The sequence below is a fragment of the Hylobates moloch genome, unplaced genomic scaffold (assembly GCF_009828535.3).
Source record: "Hylobates moloch isolate HMO894 unplaced genomic scaffold, HMol_V3 SCAFFOLD_11, whole genome shotgun sequence".
Taxonomy (NCBI): Eukaryota; Metazoa; Chordata; class Mammalia; order Primates; family Hylobatidae; genus Hylobates; species Hylobates moloch.
In genome coordinates this window covers 38,586,482-38,613,888 of record NW_026652286.1, presented here as the reverse complement: position 1 = coordinate 38,613,888, position 27,407 = coordinate 38,586,482, and the positions used below count along the sequence as shown (strand labels likewise).

The window sequence follows — 27,407 nt, the reverse complement described above, 5'->3', positions numbered from 1 at the left end:
TTCACCACATTGGCCAGGCTGCTCTTAAACTCCTAACCTCAAGTGATCCACCGGCCTCAGCCTCCCAAAGTGCTGGGATTACAGGCATAAGCCACCATGCCCAGCCCAACCTACACATCCCTGGTCCCAGGTAATCACTATCCTGAATTCTACGTTTATTATCTTTTTGCCTTTTGATTTTTAATTTATTGTATATGTATATTTAAATTTTTACATATTTTTAAATTTCATATAGGTTTTTAACTTTTTTTTTTTTTTTTGAGACAGAGTTTTGCTCTATTGCCCAGTCTGGAGTGCAGTGGCACAATCATAGCTCACTGCAGCCTTGACTTCCTGGGCTGCCAAGTAGCTTGGACTATAGGCACACACCATCACACCTGGCTAATTGTTGTTGTTGTTAAGACAGAGTGTCGCTGTGTTGCCCAGGCTGGTCTTGAACTCCTGGCCTCAGGCAATCCTCCCACCTCAGCCTCCCAAAATACTGGGTGGAATCAGGTGTGAGCCACCACACCCAGCCAGGTTTTTAAATTTTATACAAGGAATATCATTCCTTAAGCAGTCTTTTGGTAGTAACTTCAATCAACATTAGGTTGAGATTCAACCATTTTGTTGTGTGTAGCCATACTTCATTCATTTTCACTCTTCTATAATATTCCACCATGTGAATATAACATAATGTATTGATCAGTTTTCCTATTAAAAGACATTTGAGGCTGGGCACCGTGGCTCATGCCTGTAATCCCAGCTACTAAGGAGGCTGAGGCAGGAGAATCACTTGAACCTGGGAGGCAGAGGTTGCAGTGAGCCGAGATCATGCCATTGCACTCCAGCGAAACTCCATCTCAAAAAAAAAAGACATTCAGGCCGGGCACAGTGGCTCACGCCTGTAATCCCAGCACTTTGGGAGGCTGAGGTGGGCACATCACAAGGTCAGGAGATCGAGACCATCCTAGCCAACATAGTGAAACCCCGTCTCTACTAAAAATGCAAAAAATTAGCCGGGCGTGATGGCGGGTGCCTATAGTCCCAGCTACTTGGAAGGCTGAGGCAGGAGAATGTCGTGAACCTGGAAGGCGGAGCTTGCAGTGAGCCGAGATCGCGCCATTGCACTCCAGCCTGGGCGACAGAGCAAGACTCCGTCTCAAAAAAAAAAAAAAAAAGGACATTTGAGTTGTTTTTTGTTTACTGTATTTACACTGATTGTTATTACATGTTTTCTTGGACTCCTGCAAGATTTTATATATGGGTACATCCTAGGAGTAGAACCACAGTGTTGTAAGGTATGCAAATATCCCATTTTAGAAAATGATGCCTAGCTGTATTCCAAAGTGATTGCAACAATTTACATTTTTAACGGGCAAACTAAAGTGATCCTACTTATCCAAATCCCTCCCAAAACTTGGTATTATCACACTTCTTGAAATCTGCCAACAAAATGAGCATAAAATGGCATTGTATCGTGTATTTGATTTCACTTCCCTGATTAAGAAATTAAGAAAAATTAAGAAATGTGCATTTTTTACGCAATGCCTGTTCATATCTTATGCCATGTTTCTATTGAGTTGCTTATCACCTCCTTATCCACTTGCAGTTCTTTATATTCTCTTCATATTAACTCTTTGCAGGTTATATATGTTATATATTTCTTCAGTTTTTATCTTTAAGGTGTCTTTTTCTTCATTTAGAAAATCCAATTTATCAGGCTGGGCACAGTGCCTCACGCCTGTAATCCCAGCACTTTGGGAGGCCAGGTGGGTGGATCACCTGAGGTCAGGAGTTCGAGACCAGCCTGACCAACATGGTGAAACCTCATCTCTACTAAAAATACAAAAATTAGCCGGGCATTGTGGCACACACCTGTAATCCCAGCTAATTGGGAGGCTGAGGCAGGAGAATCATTTGAACCCAGCAGTCGGAGTCTGCAGTGAGTCGAGATTGCACCACTGCACTCCAGCCTGGGCGACAGTGTGAGACTCTGGACCAATTAAAAAAAAATCCAATTATCAATCTTTTATTTTCTTTGATGGATAGTGCTTTTTATAACTTGTTTACAAAACTCTTTCCCTAGCCAGAAGTCAGAAAGGTATTTATTAATATTTTCTTCCACAAGATTTAAACTTGTGCTTTTGACATTTAACTTCTTAATCCATCTGAAGTTGATTTTATTATGGTTTACTTTTTTCCCCCATAGATAAGCAATTTTTCCAGCTCAATTATTAAATAGCTCTTCCTTGAGCATGTATCCCTATTATATATCTAAATGTTGTTTCACTGATCTGTTTCTCCCTGTGCCAACAAGTCATATTCTAAAAGAAGACACTGCAGGGGCTAGGGGAGGGATAGCATTAGGACAAATACCTAATGTAGATAACAGGTTGATGGATGCAGCAAACCACCATGGCACGTGTATACCTATGTTACAACCCTGCACGTTCTGCACATGTATCCCAGAACTTAAGATGTATGTGTGTCTGTGTGTGCTTGTATATTTGTGTATCTGTGTGTCTCTGTACATGTCTGTGTCTACATGTGTGTTGTCCCTGTATGTGTGGTCTGCATCTGTGTGTGTGGCTGCGTATGTTGTCTGTGTCTTTGTGCCTCTGTGTGAGTTGTCTATGTATTTGTGTGTGTGTATCTGTGTCTGTGTTGTCTGTGTGTGTGTGTTTTCTGGATGTTTATGTGTCTGTGCATGTGTGTCTATTGTATCTCTATGTGTTGTCTCTGTGTCTGTGATAATAAAAAAGAAAAAAGAAAAAAGAAGACACTGAAGGGTAGGCGTAGGTCCAGCTTAGTATAACTATTCCATAAACTCTCAATCTATTAAAACTGCATGTTTAACAAGTCCATGTGTGTATCGTTCAATAAACATTTGCTGAGTGCATAAATTACTCTGTCTACCAATCTATAACTAAGAAAGAGAGCTTTCCCATGTCAAAAATTCAAAGACTGTAAGAATCACTTTAAATTTCACTTTCTAGAGCTCCTCCACTGGATAACAACTTTGAACCCCACCTAGTTAAAAGGCCAATAAATGTTTAACTTAACACCTAAAAATAGGCTACATTTTCCTTATTCCTTTAAGATTTTAAAATTATGTCATCAGGCTGCGCCACTACAAGAAATAAAGACAGAATTAAATCATCTAGTCATGAAGATCACCTGCCTCATAAGCCCTGTCCATACACCTAACAAAACAAGGCACTGTGACCCACGAAAGGCAAACAATGCAATCATTTACCTCCTCAGTTACCCTCTCCTCAGAAGAAAAAAGCAGTTTCTCCAATAGGAAACACAGAAACAGCTAGAAATAACTACATCTACTAAACAATGCTTGGTTGGCTTTTCTCCCACTACTGTGAACCAAATATAGAGTCTGTAAAGAATCTTTAAAACTCCAATGCTGTGTCCACATTTGTGGAAACCTTTGGTCAGAGGTGGGTAGAGAAGAAATATGCCCATGCACATTTCAGAGATGAATTAGATTAAGATAAGATAGGAGCCTCTGAGTAGGCACCACTAGCCATTCTTTGCAAAAATTGGTTGAAGTTAATATACCCCTAGAGACTGAGTTTTAAAAGAGCCAGGTGCGGTGGCTCACGCCTGTAATCCCAGTACTTTGGAAGGCTGAGGCGGGCGGATCACTTGAAGTCAGGAGTTCAAGACCAGTCTGGCCAACATGGTGAAACCCCGTCTCTACTAAAAATACAAAAAAAATTAGCCAGGCTTTGTGGTATGTGCCTGTAATCCCAGCTACTCGGGAGGCTGAGGCAGGAAAATTGCTTGATCCCATGAGGCAGAGGTTGCAGTGAGCTGAGATGGCACCACTGTACTCCAGCCTAGGCAACAGAGCAAGACTCCATCTCAAACAAAAAAAAAGAAGAAAGAATTGGGCTAAAGGAGGGAGTGGTAAAAAAGCAAATTACTACACTCATACAATAGTAAATTACTAGACTCATACAATAGCCTCATGCTGTTTCCTCCCACCATACAGAGGGGCTCTAGCACACAGAAGCACTTACAAAATACTAGGAACTCCTCATATACCCTCCTTCCTCAGCTGACGAGGGGTTACTTCTTACATAACAGCTTTGGGGAGAGTAGCCTGGAAGAGGTACTGAACGCCAAGTGATCAGTTTTCCTCCATTAACCTCCTGCCTTGTTGAGAGGGATTATGGGTAGACTTAGCTGCTCTGAGGTAGTGATCACATGGATCCCCCAAATCCCAAGAAGTCTCCCAAATATCTTCTGCTCAAGGTCACAATGATCTTTCCCAATGCTCAATTCCTAATACCAAAAAAACAGCCAGCCTGTTTCTCCAGTCTATCCTCATGTTATTCATTGAAAAGGAGTTCAACACACAGATGACTGGGAAAAAGCTATTGAAGGAGTGTCCTGAGAAAATGCGGGAAAAGTAGGAAAGAGGGGTCCAAGATAGATAAAAATGGGACCCCTTTCTTTACTCTAATATCCTTTGCTTAATTCTGTAATATAGCTGTGGATGAAATGCCTCCTTCCCGAACTCAGACAACGAAGCTCCAAAGAGAAGCATTAAGACAAAGGATGCCTCACAAAGGCAGCTCAGCACTTTCACTTGCTCAGGGCCAACTGAGCTCATGTGTTGGTGCAAAAAGGAACAAAAAGCTTTTTACAGACTTCTGATGCCCAAAGACAGCAGTAACTGATGAATTCTGATTTGGTGGGGGGTGGGGGAGGCTAGGAAATGTACACTCTCTGTCCCTCTGGAGAAAGTCCTTTTTATAAACCAAGCTTGCCCCACTTCACTACCCTGATGATGCCCCCTCACACAGTCCCAGGTGAATTTCCCCAGCCCTGCCGGATATGGTTTGGCTGTGTCCCCACCCAAATCTCATCTTAAATTCTCACATGTTGTGGGAGAGACCCGGTGGGGGATAGTTGAATCATGGGGGCAGGTCTTTCCCATACTGTTCTTGTGACAGTGAATAAGTCCCAAGAGATCTGATGGTTTTATAAGGGGGAGTTTCCCTGCAGAAGCTCTCTCTTTGCCTGCTGCCATCCATGTAAACATGACTTGCTCCTCCTTGCCTTCCACCATGATTGTGAGGCTTCCCCAGCCACGAGGAACTGTTAAGTCCATTAAACCTCTTTTTCTTCCCACTCTCAGGTATGTCTTTATCAGCAGCATGAGAAAAGACTAATACAGTTAATTGGTACCAGTAGAGTGGGGTGCTGCTTAAAAGATACCCAAAAATGCATAAGCAACTTTGAAACTGGGTATCAGGCAGAGGTTGGAACAGTTTGGAGGGACCAGGAGAAAACAGGAAAATGTGGGAAAGTTTGGAACTCCCTAGAGACTTGTTGAATGGCTTTGACCAAAATGCTGATAATGATATGGACAATGAAATCCAGGCTGAGGTGGTCTCAGATGAAGATAAAGAACTTGCTGGGAACTGGAGCAAAGGTGACCCTTGTTGTGTTTTACCGAAGGGACTGGCGGCATTTTGCCCCTACCCTAGAGATTTGTGTGACTTTGAACTTAAGAGAGATGATCTAGGGCTGGCAGAAGAAATTTCTAAGCAGCAAAGCATTCAAGAGGTCTCTTGGGTGCTGTTAAAGACATTCAGTTTTAAAAGGGAAACAGAGCATAAACGTTTGGAAAATTTGCAGCCTGACAATGCGATAGAAAAGGAAATCCCACTTTCTGAGGAAAAAAGTCAAACTGGCTACAGAAATTTACATAAGTAACAAGGAGCCAAATGTTAATCCCCAAGACAATGGGGGTAAATGTCTCCAGGGCATATCAGAGGTCTTCACGGCAGCCCCTCCCTTTACAGGCCTGGAGGCCTAGGAGGAAAAAGTGGTTTTGTGGGCCAGACACAGGGTCCCCATGCTGTGTGCAGCCTAGGGACTTGGTGCCCTGCATCCCAGCTGCTCCAGCTGTGGCTGAAAGGGGCTATCATAGAGCTCAGGCTGTGGCTTCAGAGGGTGCAAGCCCCAAGCCTTGGCAGCTTCCATGTGGTGTTGAGCCTGCAAGTACATAGAAGTCAAGAATTGGGGTTTGGGAACCTCTGCCTAGATTTTTGCAGAGGTATGGAAATGCCTGGATGCCCAGAGAGAAGTTTGCTGCAGGGACAGGGCCCTCATGGTGAACTTCTGCTAGAGTAGTGCGGAAGGGAAATGTAGGGTCAGAGCCCCCACACAGAGTCCCTACTGAGACACTGCCTAATGGAGCTGTGAGAAGACAGCCACCATCCTTCAGACCCTAGAATGGTAGATCCACTGACAGCTTGCACCGTGTGCCTGGAAAAGCCGCAGACACTCAATGCCAGCCCATAAAAGCAGCCAAGAGGGAGGCTGTACCCTGCAAAGCCACAGGGGTGGGGCAGCCCAAGACTATGGGAACCCACCTCTTTTTTTGTTGCTGTTGTTTGGATTTTTTGTGTGTTTTTTTGGGGTTTTTTTTGAGACGGGGTTTCGCTACCGTTGCCCAGGCTAGAGTGCAATGGCACAATCTCGGCTCACTGCAACCTCCACCTCCCAGGTTCAAGCAATTCTCCTGCCTCAGCCTCTCGAGTAGGTGGGATAACAGTCTTGCGCCACCATGCCCAGCCAATTTTGTGTTTTAAGTAGAGATGGGGTATCTCCATGTTGATCAGGCTGGTCTTGAACTCCCGACCTCAGGTGATCCACCTGCCTCAGCCTCCCAAAGTGCTGGGATTACAGGGGTGAGCCACTGCGCCCGGCCAGGGACCTTGCATCAGTGTGACCTGGATGTGAGACACGGAGTCAAAGGAGGTCATTTTGGAACTTTAAGATTTGACTGCACCGCTGGATTTCAGACTTGCATGGGGCCTGCAGCCCTTTGTTTTTGGCCAATTTCTTCCATTTGGAATGGCTGTATTTATCTAATGCCTGTACCCTCATTGTATCTAGGAAGTAACTAACTTGCTTTTGATTTTACAGGCTTATAAGGAAAGGACTTGCCTTGTCTCAGATGAGACTATGGACCTTTGAGTTAATGCTGAAATAAGACTTTGAGGGACTGTTGGGAGGCATGATTGGTTATGAAATGTGAGGGCATAAGATTTGGGAGGGGCCAGGGCAGAGTGATATGGTTTGGCTGTGTCCCCACCCAAATCTCATCTTAAATTCCCATGTGTTGTGGTAGGGCCCCAGTGGGGGGTAGTTGAATCATGGGGGCAGGTCTTTCCCATGCTGTTCTCATGCTAGTAAATAAGTCTCACAAGATCTGATGGTTTTATAAGGGGGAGTTTCCCTGCACAAGCTCTCTCTTTGCCTGCTGACATTCATGTAAGATGTGACTTGCTCCTCCTTGCCTTCCACCATGATTGTGAGGCTTTCCCAGCCACATGGAACTCTAAGTCCATTAAACCTCTTTCTTTTGTAAACTGCCCGGTCTCAGGTATGTCTTTATCAGCAGTGTAAAAATGGACTAATACACTGCCCCAAAGCTTCCTTCTAAGACTGTAGTTAAAAGATACCACATACTTTAAAGATGTGCATCAAAATATCAAAAGTAGTTATCTCTGGGTGGTAAAATTTGAGGTAATTTTAATTTTATTGTTTATGTTTTTGTGCACTGTTAGCATTTTTTACTATGAACATGTCATTTCTGAGATACCCCAAAGTTGCCTTTCAAAGCCAGCTCTTTTCCCCCAGTCTAAGGTTTTCCACGGAAACTACACAGGCTCAGATACCCCAGAGCTTATCTGCTAAAAAATCAAGGTAGAAAATATCCAGCTATATAACTGCTCCCACAAATGTGTGACCTTCAGAAGAAAAGTGTGGATAAACTAGGACTCTGAAACCCAAGAACCACTTATGAAGCACACACAGGTAATTCTACTGTTCCACTGTCACCACTCCTTCCCAAGCAGACTACAGGGGAGGCCAGAAGCTCAGATGCAAAGTTTGCAGCAGGGATGGGGAATACAGCAACATGGAGGCTCCAATAGCCCAGAATAGAGAGAACTTTTGGGTTTCTTTTTTGTTTTTTTTTTGAGGTGGAGTCTCACACTGTCACCCAGGCTGGAGTGCAGTGGCACGATCCACCCAGGCTGGAGTGCAGTGGCGTGATCTCAGCTCACTGCAACCTCTGGCTCCGGGGTTCAACAATTCTCCTGCCTCAGCCTCCCAAGTACCTGGGACTACAGGCGTGCACCACTGTGCCTGGCTAATATTTTTGTATTTTTAGTAGAGATGGAGTTTCACTATGTTGACCAGACTGGTCTCGAACTCCTGACCTCAGGTGATCCACCCGCCTCGGCCTCCCAAAGTGATGGGATTACAGGCATGAGCCACCACACCCGGCCAACTTTTGGGTTTCTTAAACAACCCACAGTTTCTTAAACAGTCCCATTAAGAAACCTGTTGATCCCTCAGAGGTCCCTTTGTATAGCCGTATACATGAAGCACATAGGGAACAACGGTGAAAAATCCTAGAAGGATCAGAATTTGCCCAAGTATAAAGAAAGCTGATGCCAAAGAGGAAAATAAAACTGAGAAATCTGGCTTCTTGCTTAGTGGCCTATTTATTAAATTATGCACATAGCTCACCTCTTTGGCCTTCCACCTTCAATAATTTTTTGTTATTGTTCTTTTTGTGACTTTACAGAATTATAATTAGGTTGACTAAGTTGTATCAATATTAAATAGACATTTGTTTAAAGCAAACAACAAAAAGCTCTTCTTTCTCCAGTCCACTCTTCAGGTATACAGTAAGCAAGTATACAAAAAACCCCAATATTATCTCAACTGAATGATTTTATCCATCATTTAGATCTTTTTTTCCTTAATTAATCTTGTTCCACCCCAAAGAGCACAATGCTCTATAAAGTCAAAGAAGAAAAAGGGCAGAAATGGAAGAAGCTACAAAGAAGACAAGGAAGACATTTTGATTCTAAAACTAAAGAAGAGAGAAAAGAGCAAAGAGATGCATTTGACTATAATTTAAATATCACAGACATGGTCTAATTATCAGGGTATTCATCAAAGATGCTGCCCAGTCATGACCAATGACACAGTGCTGCCCAGATCCAGTTCCATGAGAATGCTCTCTTCTTGGGGCCCCTCACTTATATTCCTCACTTACATACAAAAATCTCTACTTCCGGCCCGGCGCAGTAGCTCACGCCTATAATCCCAGCACCTTGGGAGGCTGAGGTGGGTGGATCATGAGGTCAGGCGTTCGAGACCAGCCTGGCCAACATAGTGAAACCCCGTCTCTACTAAAAATACAAAAAATTAGACAGGCGTGGTGGTGGGCGCCTGTAATCCCAGCTACTTGGGAGGCTGAAGCAGGAGAATCACTTGAACCTGGAAGGCGGAGGTTGCAGTGAGCCAAGAATGAGCCACTGCACTCCAGCCTGGGTGACAGTGCGAGACTTCGTCCAAAAAAAAAAAAAAAAAAAATCTCTACCCTCCAAAAAATGGTGGTGGAGGGAGGAAACAAACAGTCATGGTGACACCAGTGTATGTATACTCCAAAGTCTTCTTCCCAGGCCTTTCTAATGACTAAGAAATTCAAAGCAGGAAAGCACTTCCCTGCAGGTAGCTTCACAACAGCCACAAAGTAACATACCAGTTCTGCTGGTAATTCTAAAAAAATTAAAAATAAAACAATCTTATTTATAATCATGCTTTAAATCTACTTCAGAATGGAATAGGAAATACATATTTTTAAATCAATTCTTTTCTTAGCCAGGCACAGTGGCTCATGCCTATAATCCTAACACTTTGGGAAGCCAAGGCAGGAGGATTACTTGAGTGCAGGAGTTCGAGACCAACCTGGGCAACATGGCGAGACCCTGCAGCTAAAAAACATAAAAAAACAATTAGCTGGGCATCATGGCACACTCCTTTAGTCCCAACTACTCAGAGGGCTGAGTCAGGAGGCTCACTTGAGCCCAGGAGTTCAAGGCTACAGTAAGCTACGATCATGCTACTGCACCCAGCCTGGGTAACACAGCAAGACCTTGTCTCTTAAAAAGCAAAATAAAACAAAAACAATAGCATAAATACAGAAATTACAATGTACGTATGTCAGTTGATAAAGATAATAAGTGTCTCTGGGATGATATAAATTGAACTAAACGTTCATTGTTTTTACTTTTTTCCTGAAAAGTTATTCATACTCACCAAAATAAAAGAAAATAAACTCGGTAACATCATGCATGCTGGGTTCATCCCAAAGCCCTTCTCTCTCCAATCCTGGATTGGGGCCAGAGGCACCAACACTCAAGATCTCACCTCTTGAGGCAGCTCCAGCTTTGACCGGTCATCCAGGCCATTGGAATGCAAACCCATCAGGTATGGAACAGGAGCATCTAAGAAATGCAGGAGAGAAGCCGGGAGAATAGGGACATAGACATGCTGCCACTGGAAAGGAAACATGAGAGCTGTAATCGTCTCCGCCACAGTCATCAGTCTCTGGTAATCTGGGTCAACAACAACAAAAAAAGCACACACACAAATCAGTCAAAAACAAGGCACTTGCTTTCCAAACAGTAAGTTAAAACTTTCAATACAATTTCTTATTTAGAAACAATCACGATAAACTTCAGCAAGGGTATGCTCAATGTGATTCCCTTGAGGGTGTCCGAGAGACAACCAAGAGACCCTTGTGGACCACGAATTGAAATAAACCTACACACACAGTCCTTGCTCATAATAAAATCTAATATGGAAATACAACAAAAATAATTAATGACATCTTGCTCCAAATACTACCACAGAATGTTAAGTAGATCCTCTTAAGAAAGGGGGTAGGAGAACTGAACAAAACGAAAGACAGTGGTTCTGGGTCTCCATTCAGCATGGAAGCAAAAACAGGCTCAGTTCTCACTAAGATACATCTGCAGAACATCCTATAAGGAGCTTATGTGAGCTTTGCCTGCGAAGTCAAGCACAAAGAACCACCAAGCATGCAGAAGCTGGTTTTCCACACTAGCCAAGTCTGCCCTACACCTGGCAACCTTTCCTGAATGAGAACAGCATAAAAATGTTGTTTTAACGTTTCAATAAAAAGCTTCCCTAGAGGCTGGGCATGGTGGCTCACGCCTGTAATCCCAGCACTTTGGGAGGCCGAGGCAGGTGAATCACCTGAGGTCAGGAGTTCGAGACCAGACTGGCCAACCAACATGGTGAAACCCCGTCTCTACTAAAAATACAAAAATTAGCTGGGCGTGGTGGCATGCGCCTGTAATCCCAGCTACTCGGGAGGCTGAGACGTAAGAATTGCTTGAAACTGGGAGGCAGAGGTTGCAGTGAGCCGAGACTGCACAGCTGCACACGCCAGCCTAAGTGACAGAGCTAGAGTCCTTCTTTAAAAAAAAAAAAAAAAAAAAAAAGGCTTCCCTAGAACTTGAAAGACCCAGAGGATTGACTTTAGTGACTCAAAACTCTTGTTATAGGTCAGAGATCATAGCCTAAAGGGAAGGCTCGTGATCAATATTTGGCTTCTCTTCAGAATGTAATTTCTAGGCCTTTTTTTTTGTTTTTCAGATGGGGTCTTGCTCTGTTGCCCAGGCAAGAGTGCAGTGGCGCCATCTCAGCTCACTGCAACCTCCGCCTCCCGGGTTCAAGTGATTCTCCTGCCTCAGCCTCCCGAGTGCCCACCACCACACCTGGCTAATTTTGTATTTTTGGTACAGACGAGGTTTCACCATCTTGGCCAGGCTGGTCTCGAACTCCTGACCTTGTGATCCACCCGCCTCGGCCTCCCAAAGTGCTGGGATTACAGTGTGAACCACCGCACCCAGCCAGCCTTTTTTTTTTTAAATGACTAATAAATACATGGGTACAGACAATAAAATTGATTAGTTAAAACCTTTTTTTTTTTTTTTTTTTTTTTATGGAGTTTCACTGTTGTTGCCCAGGCTGGAGTGCAATGGCGCGATCTCGGCTCCACAACCTCTGCCTCCGGGGTTTAAGCGATTCTCCTGCCTCAGCCTCCTGAGTAGCTGGGATTACAGGCATGCGCCACCACCCCGGCTAATTTTGTATTTTTTAGTAGAGACAGGGTTTCTCCATGTCAGGCTGGTTGCAAACTCCCGACCTCAGGTGATCCGCCTGCCTCGGCCTCCCAAAGTGCTGGGATTACAGGCATGAGCCACTGCGCCTGGCCTAAAACTTAAATTTTACAAATTACTATTCACAAATGATATGATGGTTTCAGGCATTTAAGGACAAAGCAGAAATATACATTTTTAAATCATGAGTAAAATCCTTCTGGAATGGCTGGTTTCAAATGAGCTGTCATAGGAATTAAAATGATGTTATGTACTAAAAACCCATTCCACCATTTAAATCACAGCTTGGTTCATAAAGTAGTTCTAAGTAACAAAAAACTTTCTAGGAAATGAGGACGTCTCAGTACAAAGGGAACAGAAGCTGAAAAGTATTAAGGTAGAAGTTTAGCAAAACATCCTACATTTGCTCACTAATAAAGCTTTGAAAGTTGCCTATCACCTTGCTCCTAGCTAATCAAAGAAGAGCAGAAACTGTAGATAACTTTACTAGTGTAATAAATATCTATATATTTGGTCTTTTCCCTGGTTCCTGAAACACACAGCTCCTAAAACCCTTGGAATCTACTGGGCATTAATATCTTTTAAGTGAGATTGTCTCAAAAAACAAAAAAAAAAGGGATGTCTTTTAAACCGGGTGTAATGGCTCAAACCTGTAATCCCAGCACTTTTTTTGTTTTTTGAGACAAAGTCTCGCTCTGTAGCTCAGGTTGGAGTGCAGTGGCGCAATCTCGGCTCACTGCAACCTATGCTTCCCAGGTTCAAGCGATTCTCTTGCCTCAGCCTCCCCAGTAGCTGGGATTATAGGCACAAGCCACCACGCCTGGATAATTTTTGTATTTTTAGTAAAGAAGGAGTTTCATTATGTTGGCAAGGGTGGTCTCGAACTCCTGACCTCAAATGATCCACCCACCTCGGCCTCCCAAACTGCTGGGATTACAGGTGTGAGCCACCGTGCCCGGCCCATTTTTATGACTTGTATGTGCAGATAAAGACATCAGATTTGGAATCACTCTATAAATAAGCCCCATCTAAACAAACTACAGGGCAGCTCCTATGTATTTACGAACAATTATAAACTATCCTGGGAAGTTGCAAAACAATGATTAGTATGCTCCCATTTGTGTTCTTTTTAAAAAGTATATATATAGTATATACACGGCTATATCTACAAGTAAGCAGAAAACAGTGGTAACCTTCCTGAAGGAGAACCAGGGTGCAGAGGTAGAAGTCGCACACTTCGCTGTACACTCTTCTAATGCTGTAAATTTCTACCCTTCGTTTTACACTCTTGAAATGCCTTTTTTTCAAGTTTTATTTTGTTTATTTATTATTTTATTGGAGACAGAGTCTTGCTCTGTCGCCCAGGCTAGAGTGCAGTGGTGTGATCTCTGCTCACTGCAACCTCTGCCTCCTCGGTTCAAGTGATTCTCGTGCCTCAGCCTCTTGAGTAGCTGAGATTACAAGTGTGTACCACCACGCCCAGCTAATTTTTGTATTTTTAGTAGAGATGGGGTTTTATCATGTTGGTCAGGCTGGTCTTAAGCTTCTGATCTCAAGTGATCTCTCCTCCTCGGCCTCCCAAAGTGCTGGGATTACAGGCGTGAGCCACCACACCTGGCCTCAAGTTTTATTTTAATATACCATACAGATTTCATAGTGTATATGTATAATTTAAAGAATATTAAAATTAATACATGTATATTCAACACCTAACATAAAAAATAGTACATTAAGCCAGGCGTGGTGGCTCATGCCTGTCATCCCAGCACCTTGGCAGGCCAAGGTAGGTGGATCGCTTGAAGTCAGGAGTTCAAGACCAACCTGGCGAGCATAGCAAAACCCCGTCTCTACTAAAAACACAAAAATTAGCTGGGTGTGGTGGCACGAGCCTGTAATCCCAGCTACTAGGGAGGCTGAGGCAGAAGAATCGTTTGAACCTGGGAGACAGAGGTTGCAGTGAGCCAAGATCACGACACTGCACTCCAACTCTGGGCAACAGAGTGAAACTCCATTTCAAAAAAAATATATATATATAGTGTATTATTAAAAATACTGGAAAAGAGGGAATTTTTAAAAATTAAGAGGTTACTTCTCAGGGATAGGATACTAGATCAAAGAAAAAGGGGCTGAGTGCAGCGGCTCACACCTGTAATCCCAACACTTCGGGAGGCCAAGGTGGCCAGTTCACTCGAGGTCAGGAGTTTGAGACCAAGCTGGCCAACATGGCAAATCCCATCTCTGCTAAAAACACAAAAATTAGCCAGGTGTGGTGGCACTCACCTGTAGTCCCAGCTACTCGGGAGGCTGAGGCACAAGAACTGCTTGAACCTGGGAGGTGGAGGCTATAGGGGGCTGAGATCGCGCCACTGCACTCCAGCCTGGGTGACAGAGCGAGACCCCATCTTAAAAACAAGGGAGTTGGAGAGAACTTTCAACTTTCTCTGCATTATTTGTGCACATATTATTTATTTGTTTTTAAAAACTATTATTTTCATTAAGGATACACAAAAAATTTGATATCCGGCTACTATATGAAGAAAAGAGAGGAAAATATTTGATTCCCTTTGGAGTTGTTTTAATTATATGCCTTAAGCAATCATTATTTTTACAGTAAAAGACTACTTTAGATAGTGAAATATCATTGAAGATTTCTTACCAACCTCCACTTAGCCAACTTACTTTACCGATTGATTTTCCCCACTCTGAGTAAAGCATACATTGCTCCCACTCATTTGTTCCCAAACCTGTGCTAGTTGAACTTACTACTGGATTATATAACGTAACCAAATATTGTGTAAATAAATGGTAAAATCTGAGGGCAAAAAGAAAGAATGCCTGTTTCTCTGGAAACAAAATTAAATGTTTTTAAAAGATTCAGTAACACAAAGTCATTAAAAAAACACTGTAATTGAATTAGGCATACCATGAAGCAGTTAAGAATAAAAAACTAGGGAACACTACAAAAATCTAGAAGTAGTCTCTGCTCATGTTCTTTTGCAAGGTTCTTTAAGTTATCACTCCACTTTAAAAAAAAAAAAAAGTAACCAGGGCTGGGCGCGGTGGCTCACACCTGTAATCCCAGCACTTTGGGAGGCCAAGGCAGGCGGATCACGAGGTCAAGAAATCGAGACCATCCTGGCCAGCAGGCAGATCACGAGGTCAAGAAATTGAGACCATCCTGGTCAACATGGTGAAACCTCATCTCTACAAAAGATACAAAAACTAGGTGGGCATGGTGGTGCACGCCTGTAGTCCCAGCTACTCAGGAGGCTGAGGCAGAATTGCTTGAACTCGGGAGGCGGAGGTTGCAGTGAGCCAAGATTGCGCCACTGCACTCCAGCCTGGCAACAGAGCAAGACTCCACCTCAAAAAAAAAAAAAAAAAAGTAAAGTAACTAGGAAATCTAGTCAATGTATTATGGGTGTGGTTTATGCAAGAAGTGCAGATATCTGATTTGTGAATTCATAATCATGAGAAATGCCTGGACCCTTCATCAAAGATTGGTGACTATACGGTTATATGTTTTAAGTTAAATAATTTAGGCCAGGTGCGGTGGCTCACTCCTGTAATCCCAGCACTTTGGGAGGCTGAGGCTGGTGGATCACCTGAGATCAGGAGTTCGAGACCAGCCCAGCCAACATGGTGAAACCTCATCTCTACTAAAAATACAAAAATTAGCCAGGCGTGGTATCCTAGCTACTCAGGAGGCTGAGGCAGGAAAATCACTTGATCCCAGGAGGCGGAGGTTGCAATGAGCCGAGATCGTGCCATTGCATTCTAGCCTAGGAGACAAGAGCAAACTCTGTCTCAAAAATAATAATAAATAATAAATAGTTTAACAATGAAATTAATTGTACATATTTTTAGGATTCTGTGACTTAATTGACTTTTTTGGTTCCCAATCAACTACTCTACCAGGCCACTTCAGATAAAGAGCTTCTGTTCTGCATATAATTTTTAAATAAGGCCGGGTGCAGTGGCTCATGCCTGTAATCCCAGCACTTTGGGAGGCCAAGGAAAGCAGATTGCTTAAGCCCAGAGTTCAAGATCAGCCTGGGCAACATGGCAAAACCTCATCTCTACAAAAAATACAAAAACTAGCCAGACATGGCAGTACATGCCTGTAGTCCCAGCTACCCAGGAGGCTGAGGTGGGAGGATCATCTAAGTCTGGGGAGGTCAAGGCTGCAGTGAGTCATGACTGTGCCACTGCACTCTAGTGTAGGTGACAGAATGAGACCCTGTTTCAAAAAAAGTAATAATAATTTTTAAACAACCAATTAAAAATTATGCTATTAAAAAAACACTAATTCTATATGGACTAAAGAATAAATATTATCTAGAAGTAAAGAAAATGACCTATACCAAAAAGAAAACACTGCTTAAAACTGCCAATTCAGCATTCCAAAGGGTTACACTTTCAGAATCTTACAATTCAGCCTGCATTCCTTTTCCCTAAGTAACACCTCTTTTCTATTCAGAGGGCAAGACATGCAGCAGGCAAAATCAACTGCAGTGGTGATAGCTTGTTTTTGGCCAGAGTGATTTTTATCCATACAAGGAAGATGTCTTTGGATCATTAATAAAAACTACTTCAAGAAAACCAACCTAAATTGTTGAAAGCACTCTATTAACAACAAAAAGCATAATTTACATCCAGTGAAAAGTAATCCACTCCACTGTGACCTCAGCCAGGCTCAGCAATATCCAGGAATTTTTGAAAAAAGCTTTCTCTTGTCCATGCTGAGCATGACTTTAGGTCCTAAGTTAAATTCAATTCTACATACTAACCATCTCAATTACATTCAAACCTCTTAAAATTCTTATTATGGATACAAGAACCCATAGTCTAGGAAATACAGAAGAAACTCAGATGGAAGAATGCTATTTTTCCATTGTGTTCATCATATTTGTTTCAATCCTCCTTTCCTTGCCTCTAAACACCCCCACTGCCTAAAAGCCTACTGCATCTTCTAACACTCTATATAGTTTGGTTTCCTACTCTCTGTTCTGTTCTAAACCAGACAAGTTCCTCCCTATTCAACTAAGTATCCATTTCAAAGTATTTTTATGAAGCTCCAGCCAAGAAACAGCTAGGAAAGCAATATGATTTGTCCAAGTCTATATTTCACACAGAGACAGGAGGCTGTAACTTCGTGTCTTAAACTAGAAGTTGCCAAGTGAAGCCTCAGGAACTACTTTCAGCCAGCTGATGCTTTTTGTTTGGCCTGCAGTGTTTAAAAAGAACATTATTGCCAATATTTAAAAATCAGAGCCCCTCCTTCCTTCCTTCCTTCCTTCCCTCCCTCCCTGCCTGCCTCCCTCCCTCCCTCGCTCCTTCCTTCCTTCCTCTCTTTTTCTTTTCTTCCCTCTGCTGCCCGACTGGAGTGTACTCTGCTCGCTGCAGACTCCCTGCCTCCGGCTCCCGTGATTCTCCTGCCTCGGCCTGCAGCCTGCCTGGGATTGCGGGCGCGCGCCACCACCCCTCCCTGGTTTTTCTCCTTTGGCTGGAGGCGCGGTTTCACCATGTTGCCCAGGCTGGTTTCCAGCTCCTGACCTCGAGTGGTCTGCCCGCCTTGGCCTCCCGAGGTGCTGGAACTGCAGACGGGGTCTCGCTCACTCCACGCTCGGTGTTGCCCAGGCTGGAGTGCGGTGGCGTGGTCTTGGCTCGCTGCAGTCTCCGCCTCCCAGCCACCTGCCTTGGCCTCCCAGGGTGCTGGGATTGCAGCCTCTGCCCGGCCAGGGCCGGTCAGGGAGGTGGGGAGGGTCTCTGCCTGGCCGCCCATCATCTGGGATGTGAGAAGCGCCTCTGCCCGGCCGCCCCGTCCGGGATGTGAGGAGCGCCTCTGCCCGGCCGCCCCGTCTGGGATGTGAGAAGCGCCTCTACCCGGCCGCCCCGTCTGGGAGTTGAGGAGCGCCTCTGCCCGGCCGCCCCGTCAGGGAAGTGAGGAGCACCTCTGCCCGGCCACCCCGTCGGGGAAGTGAGGAGCGCCTCTGCCCAGCCGCCCCATCTGGGAAGAAGTGAGGGGCGCCTCTGCCCAGCCGCCCCGTCTGGGAAGAAGTGAGGGGCGCCTCTGCCCTGCCGCCCCGTCTGGGCAGAAGTGAGGGGTGCCTCTGCCCGGCCACCCCGTCTGGGAAGTGAGGAGCGCCTCTACCCGGCCGCCCCGTCTAGGAAGTGAAGGTTCTTGGGATTGAGGGCCCCTGCCAGGCCGCCGTCTGGAATGAGAGTGCCTCTGCCCGGCGCCCGTCTGGGATGAGAGCCTCTGCCCGGCCGCCCCGTCTGGAGGGGCCTCTGCCCGGCCACCCGTCTGGAAGCGGGGCCTCTGCCGGCCGCCCCGTCTGGAAAGCGGGCCTCTGCCCGCGCCCCTCTGGAAAGTAAGCCCTGCCGCCCGTCCGGATGGAGTGTCTGGAAGTGAGAAGCGCCTCTGCCCGGCCACCCCGTCAGGGAAGAAGTGAGGAGCACCTCTGCCCGGCCGTCCCGTCAAGGAAGAAGTGAGGAGCACCGCTGCCCAGCCGCCCCGTCTGGGAAGTGAGAAGCACCTCTGCCCGGCCGCCCCGTCAGGGAAGTGAGGAGCGCCTCTGCCCGGCCGCCCCATGTGGGATGTGAGGAGCGCCTCTGCCTGGCCGCCCCGTCTGGGAAGTGAGGAGTGTCTCTGCCCGGCCGCCCCGTCTGGGAAGCCGGGGGCACCTCTGCCCGGCCGCCCCGTCTGGGAAGTGGGGGGCGCCTCTGCCTGGCCGCCCATCATCTGGGAAGTGAGGAGAGCCTCTGCCCGGCTGCCCCGTCCGGCAAGTGAGGAGCGCCTCTGCCCGGCCGCCCCGTCTGGGATGTGAGGAGCACCTCTGCCCGGCCGCCCCGTCTGGGAGGTCTACCACGGAGGCCAGACGCAATGTGGGGGGCTGGACGTGGTGGCTCACGCCTGTGGTCCCAGCACTCTGGGAGGCCGAGGCGGGTTGATCACTTCAGGCTAGGAGTTCAACACCAGCCTGGCCAACATGGCGAAACATATGAAAAATACAACAGACAGACCAACCAACCAACCCAGTGACAACAAAACAGGTCTACCCTGGAGTCATACTCTAATTTTTTCTATTTTCCTCCCTTTCTGATCCTTTATCCCACTTTCTTTTTCTTCCTCTTCCTTCTCCTTCTTCTTTGTCAAATAGAGGATTGAGTTATTATCATTGATCCATACAAAGTCCCTCTCTCATTTATTTTCTTTAATTCCCACCCCCCATTTCTATTCCCCATCTTCCCATGTGCAACCTTCCTAATATGTTTGATATGCATCTTTTTGTTTGTATTTTTAGAAAATGTTTATTGTTTTGTGTGCAAAAAAAATTAGTAATAAAAAAATAAAATAAAAAATAAATAAATAAATAAAAATCAGAGATTTCATGTAAAAAATCTGGGTCCTCATGAATTATTGGAATATTTAGTAACATCAGGCCAGTATACCCACAAGGAATTAACTGGAGCTAATTAGTGACTATCCACTTTATATGAGGTATGCACTCTTCAGTTCAACATAGTTTCCATTACTTTACCTTCAAACTATATCAAGAACCCAACCATTTCACACCACTTCACTGTTACCTCCTTAGTTCTAACCGACATCACCTCTCACCTGGATTATTACAAATTACCTCTTAACGGAACTCTTTGCTTTCTTCCATTCTCCCTTTGGGGATATACTCTTAATATAATGGCCAGAGTGATCCTGTTAAAAGCCTAAGTTATTCATTCATTTAACAACATTTATTGAGCACCCTTATATACCAGCCACAGTTTTAGTGCTTGGAATCCATCAATGAGCAAAAGGCAAAAGCCCTGCCATTGTGGAGGTCCATTCCTTTGCCCGTGGACCAAATCTGGGAAATTTGAGCATCAAAATAAATAATTATAGTGAATTATAACCTGAGTAAAATAAAAATCTATGAATCCACACAATAATAAACAAAGGAGAAAGAAACATTCTTCATTATGGTATAATGCCAATTAATACAGATAAAGTTTAAAAACCACTATTTTGCCAGCCTGGGCAATAAAGCAAGACCCTAGTTCTACAAAAAAAAAAAAAATTTTTTTTTAATTAGCCAGGCATGGTGGTGGGCACCTGTAGTCCCAGCTACTCAGGCGGCTGAGACGGGAAGATCACTTGAGTCCAGGATATCAAGACTGCAGTGAGCCATTATTGTGCCACTACACTCTAGCCTGGCGATAGAATAAGACTCTATTTCTTTAAAAAAAAGAAATTTTAAGGCTGGGCACAGTGGTGCCTATAATCCCAGCACTTTGGGAAACCAGGCAGAAGGTTCAGCCCAGGAGTTTGAGACCAGCCTGGGCAACGCAGTGAGACCCCATGTCTAAAAAAAATAAAAAATTAGCCAGGCATGGTGGTGCGTGCCTGTAGTTCCAGCTACACAGGAAGCTGAGGTGGGAGGATCACTTGAGCATGGGAGGACGAGGCTACAGTGAGCCATGATGGCACCACTTAACTCCAGCCTGGGCAGCAGAGTGAGATCCTGTCTCAAAAGGAAAAAGAAAGGAAAAAGAAAATCACCTTTTTGCTACCATCCTTGAAATAACTGATTCAGAACAGAATCATCAATAGATGCTAAACTATTAGGCATCCATAAACTGCAAATACAAAAAATAAAAACTAAAAAAAAAATGGTTATGCAAAACTTTAAAGAAGAACAGAATAATTAGTTTCAAAGTATCTCCCCACGACTTACATGTTAATTACCAAGGGAAAAATTATAACTTTCCAGTTAAGAAATCACAGACACCATCTTAACCAAGTGAACAGATTAGTATCACCAAAAATGAGACAAAATGACATCATATGCCTGCCTCCTGTAATCATGAAAACTGACAGTATGTGCCTCCTAATATAATGCACTGAGAGAAGCATAACATCACTTCTATGGTATTTTAGGCAAAAATTTATAATCTGAATCTAATCATGAAAACATCAGACAAAAACAAATTAAGGGACAGTCTATAAAATAACTTGCTTGTACTCTTCAAAAATGTCTATGTCATGAAATACAGAGGCTGAGAAACTCACAACTAAAAGCAATGCATGATACGGCACTAGATCCTGAATAAGGAATTTTTTTAAATTATCATAACAGACATTATCGGGTACTAGAGAAACTTTAATATAGTATTGTCTCAATGTTAGGTTTTCTGAATTTGATCAGTGATATTTAAGAGAATGTTTTTATTCTTAGGTAATAAACACAGGAGAATTTAGGAGTCACTATAACTCTCAATGGTTCAGTTATGTTCACACACAGAGATCATAATAAAGTAAATGTGGCAAAATGTTAACAATTGGTGAATTTGGGATAGGGTATACAAGAGTCCTTTGAACACTCCTTGCAACTCTTCCGTAAGCTAGAAATTATTTTAAAATAAAAAGTAAAAAAAAATTGACAACTCTGATGGCTATCTAAGAGCCATCTAAGAGTAAAAGCCAAAGTCCTTACAATGGCCTACAAGATTCTATACAATCTGGCCTCCAGTTAAGTCTCTAACACCATCTCCTGCTATACTCCTGCTTATTCACTCCATTTCATCCACCCAGCTTCTGGTTCTTGAATACATGAAGCACATTCTTGTTTTAAACCGTTTATACTTCCTGTGCCCTTTGCCTGGAATACTTTCCCTACAGATATTAACAGGTCACTCAGGGATGCCTACCTAACCACCCTATTATAAACTGGAACTTCTCTTCCCCAAATACTATCTCTTTCCCTGTTTTATTTTTCTTTATAACCCTTATTAAGTACCTCACAAACTACATATTTTATGTATTTATTTAATCACCTCTCTTCTCCCACTAAAATTTAAGTTCCACTATAGCAATAATTTTTCTGTCTTGTCCACCACTACCCTTGAAACAACGCCTGGCACATAGTGCACTCTCAGTAAATATGTACTGAATGAATGAATTTCATGTTACTAGCCTGGCTCATTAAGTAAGCATCTGTTTCTTTCTAATCCACTTTACTATTTTGTCCAAATATGCTGCTTACACTCAACCTTGCATTTATAAAAACAATTCAGTTAAGCAAACAACAAAAAGAAGCAACACATCCACATTTTCTCAATATATAAAGGATTATCCTTTGTGAATCTTCAATTTTACTAGGCTGAGGAAGAGGCAGAAATAACTCTGCAGAATGACAGAACAGAATTGATGGAAAGTCAGCTTCCTGTGACCATCACCTCCTACCCACCCCTCTTTTCACTTCAATCAGAAGGGACATAGGAAGCAGTGTTCCCCTACAAGACTGGAATGCCCAGCAAAAGGCCAGGAAGATAGTTAATCAGAAATACTGGCCCTCTCATGTCTATCAATTTGCCATCCACCACCTACCTGCAAAAGATCTGGGTTTTGCTCAAACTGTAATAGCTCTTTTTTTTTTTTTTTGAGACGGAGTCTCACTGTCACCCAGGCTGGAGGTGCAATGGCGCGATCTCGGCTCACTGCAGGCTCTGCCCCCTGGGGTTCACGCCATTCTCCTGCCTCAGCCTCCCGAGTAGCTGAGACTACAGGCGCCCGCCACCTCGCCCGGCTAATTTTTTGTATTTTTAGTAGAGACGGGGTTTCACCGTGTTAACCAGGATGGTCTCGATCTCCTGACCTCGTGATCCGCCCGCTTCGGCCTCCCAAAGTGCTGGGATTACAGGTGTAAGCCACCGCGCCCGGCCTGTAATAGCTCTTAACCTTTACAGTCAGCCCCACTGTATCTGAACATGGAAAGCAAGGAAGCCTGAGGCAGGCAGAAGGCTCTAGTAAGCACTGACTTACGCTGTGAGTAGAGCAGGATTTGAAACTCCAGAAGGGCACAAGTAAAAAGCTGAAACACATTCTCCACCCCGAGCAGTTCAAAAACCTCTTTGACAGGAAAGTCAAATAGGGGAAGCTCATTGGTACTTGGTCTCTGGCAGATTATTGGCCCATAGACCCCAGAAAACTTCAAGGACCGGCCAGGAGGTGGGAGTGGCACCTCGTAGAGTACGTTGTATATGTAGCTCTCAAGGGGCAGTGGAGGGGGCTGAGGTGAAGTGACTGCCTGGTAGAGTTGCTCCAGCACGCTCCGACATGCCTTCATGAAAGACATGGGTGTGATGAGGCAGATGCACTTAGAGACGTAGAGAGTGTCCCGGCTAATGTCATAGGAGTTGAAGCGCTGCAGTTTGGTCACAGGAGTGTCTTCACCATCCTCCATGCTGCTCTGGTCTCTGCCATCAGCAGGCGGAGCATGTAGGACATCATACTCAGCATTGTGCATGTGGTAGAGGGTCTGCATTGCACTGCAGATCTGCTTGCTAGTCACCTCTTCATAAAATGTGAGGGCAAACCCAAATGTCCGAGAGCCATCCTCCCTTGTGATAATAAAGGCATGGAATTGGGGCTCCCTGGGATCAGCCTGGGTCTTGAATGCCAGCCCTTTGGGCATACATAGCTGCAAAAGACAATAAGGCAACAAGCAGTGAGAACACTCACTGGCGATCCTCTTTCAGAACACCATCACTATTTATTTATTTATAGAGCACCTACTAAGCTGAGCGTGTATCTGGCTTAAAGCTCTCTCTTTCTAATGCAAGACATGCAAGTAAATAAAATCATAATGCAGTCATCAGGAATATACAAAAGTATACGCAAAGTACTACAGGAACACAAAACAGACAACTCAGCCTGGGAATATCAGAAAAAGCTACAAAAATGGGCCAGGTGCAGTGGCTCACACCTGTAATCCCAGCACTTTGGGAGGCCAAGGCAGGTGGATCGCTTGAGGCCAGCAGTTCAAGACCAGCCTGGGCAACATGGCGAAACCCTGTCTCTACTAAAAACACAAAAATTAACCAGGTATGCTGGTGCACGCCTATAATCCCAGCCACTGGGGAGGCCGAGGCATAAGAATCACTTGACCCAGGAGACAGAGGCTGCAGTGAGCCAAGATCATGCACTGCACTCCAGCCTGAGCAACAGAACAAGACTCTGTCACCAAAAAAAGGTAATGTTAGAGTTCATCAAGTACACAAGGGATAGAAGGGTATTTTGGGGACAAGAAGAAAATGCACAAACACATGGAGATAAAAGAAAACTTGGAAAATTTAGGAAATGGTAGGTGGTTAAGCATGACAGCATGACAGAGAGTAAGATATGTATATTAGGAGACGATGCTGGAAATATATCTAAAAACCAGATAGATGCAACTTTATACCTAAAAATAAAACAAACTTGTAAATAGTATTGAACTATCACCTCACAAAATTCTGTCATTGGTAAAACTTCTTTTCACATGAAAAAGTATGTTCATTTCATATAAACCAAGGAGATGACATAATCAGGATAAAGATGTACTGTTTTCACTCTAATTCAGACGGGTTATATAAAGAAACTTGGATAGTTAATCGAACTGACCTGAATCAATCAGTTCCCATTTTCCAGTTTTACATGAACCTGGCTATACAAATAAAATATGATATCCTGGGTTAACAAATACAAGGACCTATATTATATTATATCTATCAGCCTTAAACTTGACTTCTCAAAGGCTAGGTATTTCTAGAATATAGCATGTTAAAATGAAATAAATGCCAGACTAGGAGTCAAAAAACTTGAGGCTCTCAAAGACAGCTTCTTCATCTGTGAAATAATAATATAGTTTTCTCTCCCTACTTCACAGGGTTTTGGTGTGCATCAAACAAGACCATTCTCTAAAAACTACAGAATGCTATTAAAAATATAATAGAAGGCCAGGTGCAGTGGCTCATGCCTATAGTCGCAGCACTTTGGGAGGTCAAGGTGGGCGGACTGTTTGAGCCCAGGAATTTGAGAACAGCCTGGACAATATAGCAAAACCCTGTTTCTATAAAAAAATATATACAAAAAAGTAGCCAGGCATAGTGTCGTGCACCAGTAGTCCCAGCTACTCGGGTGGCTGAGGTGGGAGGATCACTTGAGCTCAGGAGGATGAGGCTGCAGTGAGGCAAGATCACACCACTGCTCTCCAACAGCCTGGGCGACAGAGTGAGACCCTGTCTCAATAACAAATGCAATAGAGGCAGTACAAAGATAAGGTTAAGAGCAGAGGTCTGGAACCAGACTACAGTGCTCAAACTCCAACTCAACTACTTATTGGCCATGCGAGCTTGAATACATTACCTAACCTCTTTGGATCTTAATTTCTTCATCTGTAAAATATGTACGTGTGTGTTTATTTAATACTACCCATGTAAAGAGTATTGTGAGGATTAAATAAGTTAATTCACATAAAATGCTTATTAGAGTGCCTAGCACAAGGTGAATATTCAATAAAGGTTAGCTTACTTATAGTGGTATATTCTTCCACATGAGATTTTTAAATGCTGTCCTATCTAAAATTATGATGAAACAACAAAATGAAAATAAAATTATGATGAAACAAAAATACCCACTTCTGTCATATTACTCAGATATATACAGTACAGAATGAGAGAAAACAATTTTAAACTAGTGATGTTTAAAATTAACTCATCATATAATCTCAATGCAATAAATAATCAACAGATGAGGACCACAAAATAAGTTCACTGACACAATACTATGTATTTCTCTGACACAACAGAAACACATTATAACTTTTAGCATATTTAATATATTCTGAATATTTGGTATTTTGACCAAAATGCAGAATAATAAACAATATGCATTATAATCCTTTCTTCAAAAGTTATTGGTATTTGGTGGGACCACTGCTACCACAGCCTGAACTCACAATCCTATTATAAATTACTCTGTAAATTATCTCATACTTGTGGCTAACAAATACCAACCATTCCTACTGCATCTTGGTCAAAGGGATTCCATTCTACGTTCTCAGGATATCGTGCAAGGACCTTAGATTTGAATGTTCGTCTCAATGGTGTCTGCTCAAAATTTTCTCCTGTAAGAAAAAGAATGAAGCAAATCATCTCTACAAAATCCCTTTAAGTCACAGGGTTATAAATGTCTGAGCTTGGTAGTCCAGCAACGTACAGAAATGAAGGCAAGGGGGTTAGTATGCCAACCATCTAAGAATAAGAATAGGAAAGGCATCAAAGTTATTAGGTCAGTAAAGAAGCTGAAAAAGTACAGCATGGTTAATGTTAGACATCACTAGCTTCAGTTCTTCTTCAAAATGAAATTATTACTAAAACCCAGTGGTTAATTTTCTTGGGAGAGGGTGAGAAAGCACAAGGAATGACAAGGATTGTATCTATCTTTTTTTTTCCCTGAAAGCCACATTTAATTTGCTTAAAGTCAACTAAAAACATCACAGAAGCATATTTTACTTAAAATTCAGAATAAACTACGCATTTCAATGATCTCTGGGAAAAATACAAAGAAATGAAAAGATATAAGAACATTAACAAAGCAGATTTCAGGGTAAATCTAATGAGATATTCTGTCAATTCAGAATTACTTGAAATTTCCGGAATTGTCCTTTGTTTTCCCATTCCCCCTCCTAAAAACACTAAAGTATATTGAAATAAGAAGATTAAAGTGAAGAGAGAAAGAACCAAAGAACCCACCACCTAGAGGGATACAAATCTGAAAAATCTAGTGGTCAAAAAAGGCACAAGAAAGTTAGAAGGTCAAAGGTTACGAAATGCCACTGGAGAGACATATGTAAGAACCATTAGAAAGCTTTGGGTGTTCTCAATTTTGTTTTGTTTTTACCTTCAGTCGTACTTGAAATGAAAGGGCTGGCACCATCCCTGGCTTTAGAAGCCTGTATGTACTGGCATAATGCTATATGATAAATGAAATAACAGAGTATTACAATAAAGCAGTCTTATTCAAACTTTTTTGACCATTATTCCAGTACAAATTACATTTTACATTATGAAGCAATAAACGTATACATGTATGTGTATATATAAATTTACCTAAAGCAAAAATTTCACAAAACAATACTTACCTTTACTGTATATATAATGTCCTCTCATATTTCCTACTCTATATCATTAAAACAAAAAATGCTGACTGCAGGCCTACTAATGATCACAATTCAGTTTGAAAAACATAATACAGTATAGTAGAATGAAGAGCTCAACTGATACCAAATTACTGTAAAGTCACTAGTGCTTTATCTAAAAGTATACTATCCCAAATATTGCTTTTCCTAAGGAATTAGGGAGTGTGGGACAAATTAAATGCATATAAACAGTTCAAACAAATAAATTTTAGGTGTCGGGGAAACATAATCAAGGACAATTCAAGTGAATTCTATACCTTTTACTGAGTAATCAAGGGACTTAGATATTATGACGAATAGAGATGAACCAGACAAAGCACATACCCTCAATGATCTCAATGTCAAATATACAGGAAAA

At 43.2% G+C, this 27,407-nt stretch overlaps 1 protein-coding gene across 4 annotated transcripts in view; it reads right to left on the bottom strand.

The window, feature by feature from the left end:
• The window catches only part of DENND5A (DENN domain containing 5A), a 76,436-nt gene extending 49,599 nt beyond the window's left edge, over positions 1-26,837 (bottom strand). For 3 of the 4 annotated variants that reach the window (XM_032166649.3, XM_032166651.2, XM_058446200.1), the window contains exons 1-4: positions 26,752-26,823; positions 25,866-25,975; positions 22,852-23,509; positions 10,249-10,436 (exon numbers count right to left, since the gene is read on the bottom strand). In XM_032166649.3, the coding sequence (XP_032022540.1) occupies positions 10,249-10,436; positions 22,852-23,509; positions 25,866-25,868 (849 nt within the window). In that variant the 5' untranslated portion in view covers positions 25,869-25,975; positions 26,752-26,823. Of the gene's footprint in view, positions 1-10,248; positions 10,437-22,851; positions 23,510-25,865; positions 25,976-26,751 lie in introns of all 4 variants that reach the window. The other variant, XM_058446199.1, reaches the window with a different exon arrangement.
• Positions 26,838-27,407: the final 570 nt, after the last annotated feature.